The following is a 1,394-nucleotide window of genomic DNA, read 5'->3' as shown; positions in this document are numbered from 1 at the left end:
AACCAGCTGTCAGGTGGTCAGAAACAGCGGGTGGCCATCGCTAGAGCCTTGATTAAGAGACCCAAAATCCTCATCTTGGACGAGGCTACAAGTGCTCTGGATAACAAGTCGGAGCAGATGGTCCAGGAAACGCTCGACGACATTGTTGGCAAGTCCCAGATTACGACTATCATCATTGCACACAGGCTGACGACCGTCCGCAATGCAGATGTCATTGCCGTGCTGAACAACCCCACGGACAGGCACAGCAACTCCGGTGATGGTGGCGAGGAGGTGCTGGAAGAGATGACTGGGAGCTCTGTGGTGGAACTGGGGACCCATGAAGAGCTTAGCAAAATACCGGATGGCATTTATGCCGCCTTGGTCGCTATCCAAACAGAGGGGCCTACTGAAGAGGATGAAACGGACCGGGCCTTGCAAGCCCCCGAAGAAGAAGGAGTGTATGAGACAGCTGACTACAGTCCACAGGAGTCGGCAATACTGGTGGGTGGCATCCTGTCGACACAGATGAGTAAGCAGAACAGCAAGCAATACCGTCAGAACAGCAAGCTACGTCAGAACAGCAAGTTGCATCAGAATGGCAGAGGGGGCGGCAGCTTCGATATGCGGGCGCAGTTGAGCAAGCAGCTCGGTGACGTCGCGCGTCAAGAGAGTTTGGTCTTCACTGCCGGCTACCAGCCCCCGCGTTTGTTCAGAAGGACTGCAGCCCCGATTAAGTCCAAGATGGTGCAGCACATCCTGGGCGTCGTGTGCTACGTCGCATACCAATGCATCTGGCCAATTTATGGAGCGTGCTACGGTACATTTTTGAAAACGTTTGTGGATGCGGCGAACCCGGACAGGCTCAAGCGCGAGTCCAGAAATAATACAATCATAATGACCTGCATCGGCATCGCCTCGTTTGCGGCTTTCTGGGGACAGCGCTGGTTCGTCTCGCAGAGCGGCCAGGCCGTGGTCCGCCAGGCGCGTGAAGGTGTCTTTGGTGGCATTATGAAGCAGGAGATGGGTTTCTTCGACCAGCCGCACAGGTCGCCTGCGCGGTTAGGCCACATCTTGGGAGCGGACACGTTTCTGTTGGGAGAGTGGACTGCAGGCAACACCACCATGTGGTTGGGCGTTAGCGCGAGTTTGATTCTAGGTCTGATCCTGTGTTTGCAGGCGAACGCGAAGCTGGGGGGAGTGGCACTCGCTATCGTGGCGGCTCTTGTCCCGATTACGTACGTGGCGAGCACTCTTGTGACCTCGGGGGGGAGCATCCGCCTGAAGAAAGGCGAGGACAAACTAAGCAGAACGTTGGGCGACATGAGTGCTTACGTGACCAGCATTATCATCAATATCAGGACGGTCACGGCGTACAACATGCAGCCTCAGTGCGAGGCCGAGTTCGACGAGAT

At 56.0% G+C, this 1,394-nt stretch overlaps 1 protein-coding gene across 1 annotated transcript; it reads left to right on the top strand.

Moving 5' to 3' along the window:
* Positions 1–117: 117 nt before the first annotated feature.
* On the top strand, positions 118–1,292 carry GNI_168210 (putative ATP-binding cassette subfamily B protein 2; the record flags this gene model as incomplete). Its single annotated transcript, XM_011134936.1, has 1 exon — positions 118–1,292. A coding segment is annotated over one exon (1,175 nt), but the record flags the coding sequence as incomplete, so codon positions are not given.
* Between the last annotated feature and the right edge of the window lie 102 nt (positions 1,293–1,394).

The sequence above is a fragment of the Gregarina niphandrodes genome, assembly GCF_000223845.1.
Source record: "Gregarina niphandrodes unplaced genomic scaffold scaffold00055, whole genome shotgun sequence".
NCBI classification, from domain to species: domain Eukaryota; phylum Apicomplexa; class Conoidasida; order Eugregarinorida; family Gregarinidae; genus Gregarina; species Gregarina niphandrodes.
This window is presented reverse-complemented; position numbering and strand designations above follow the sequence as displayed.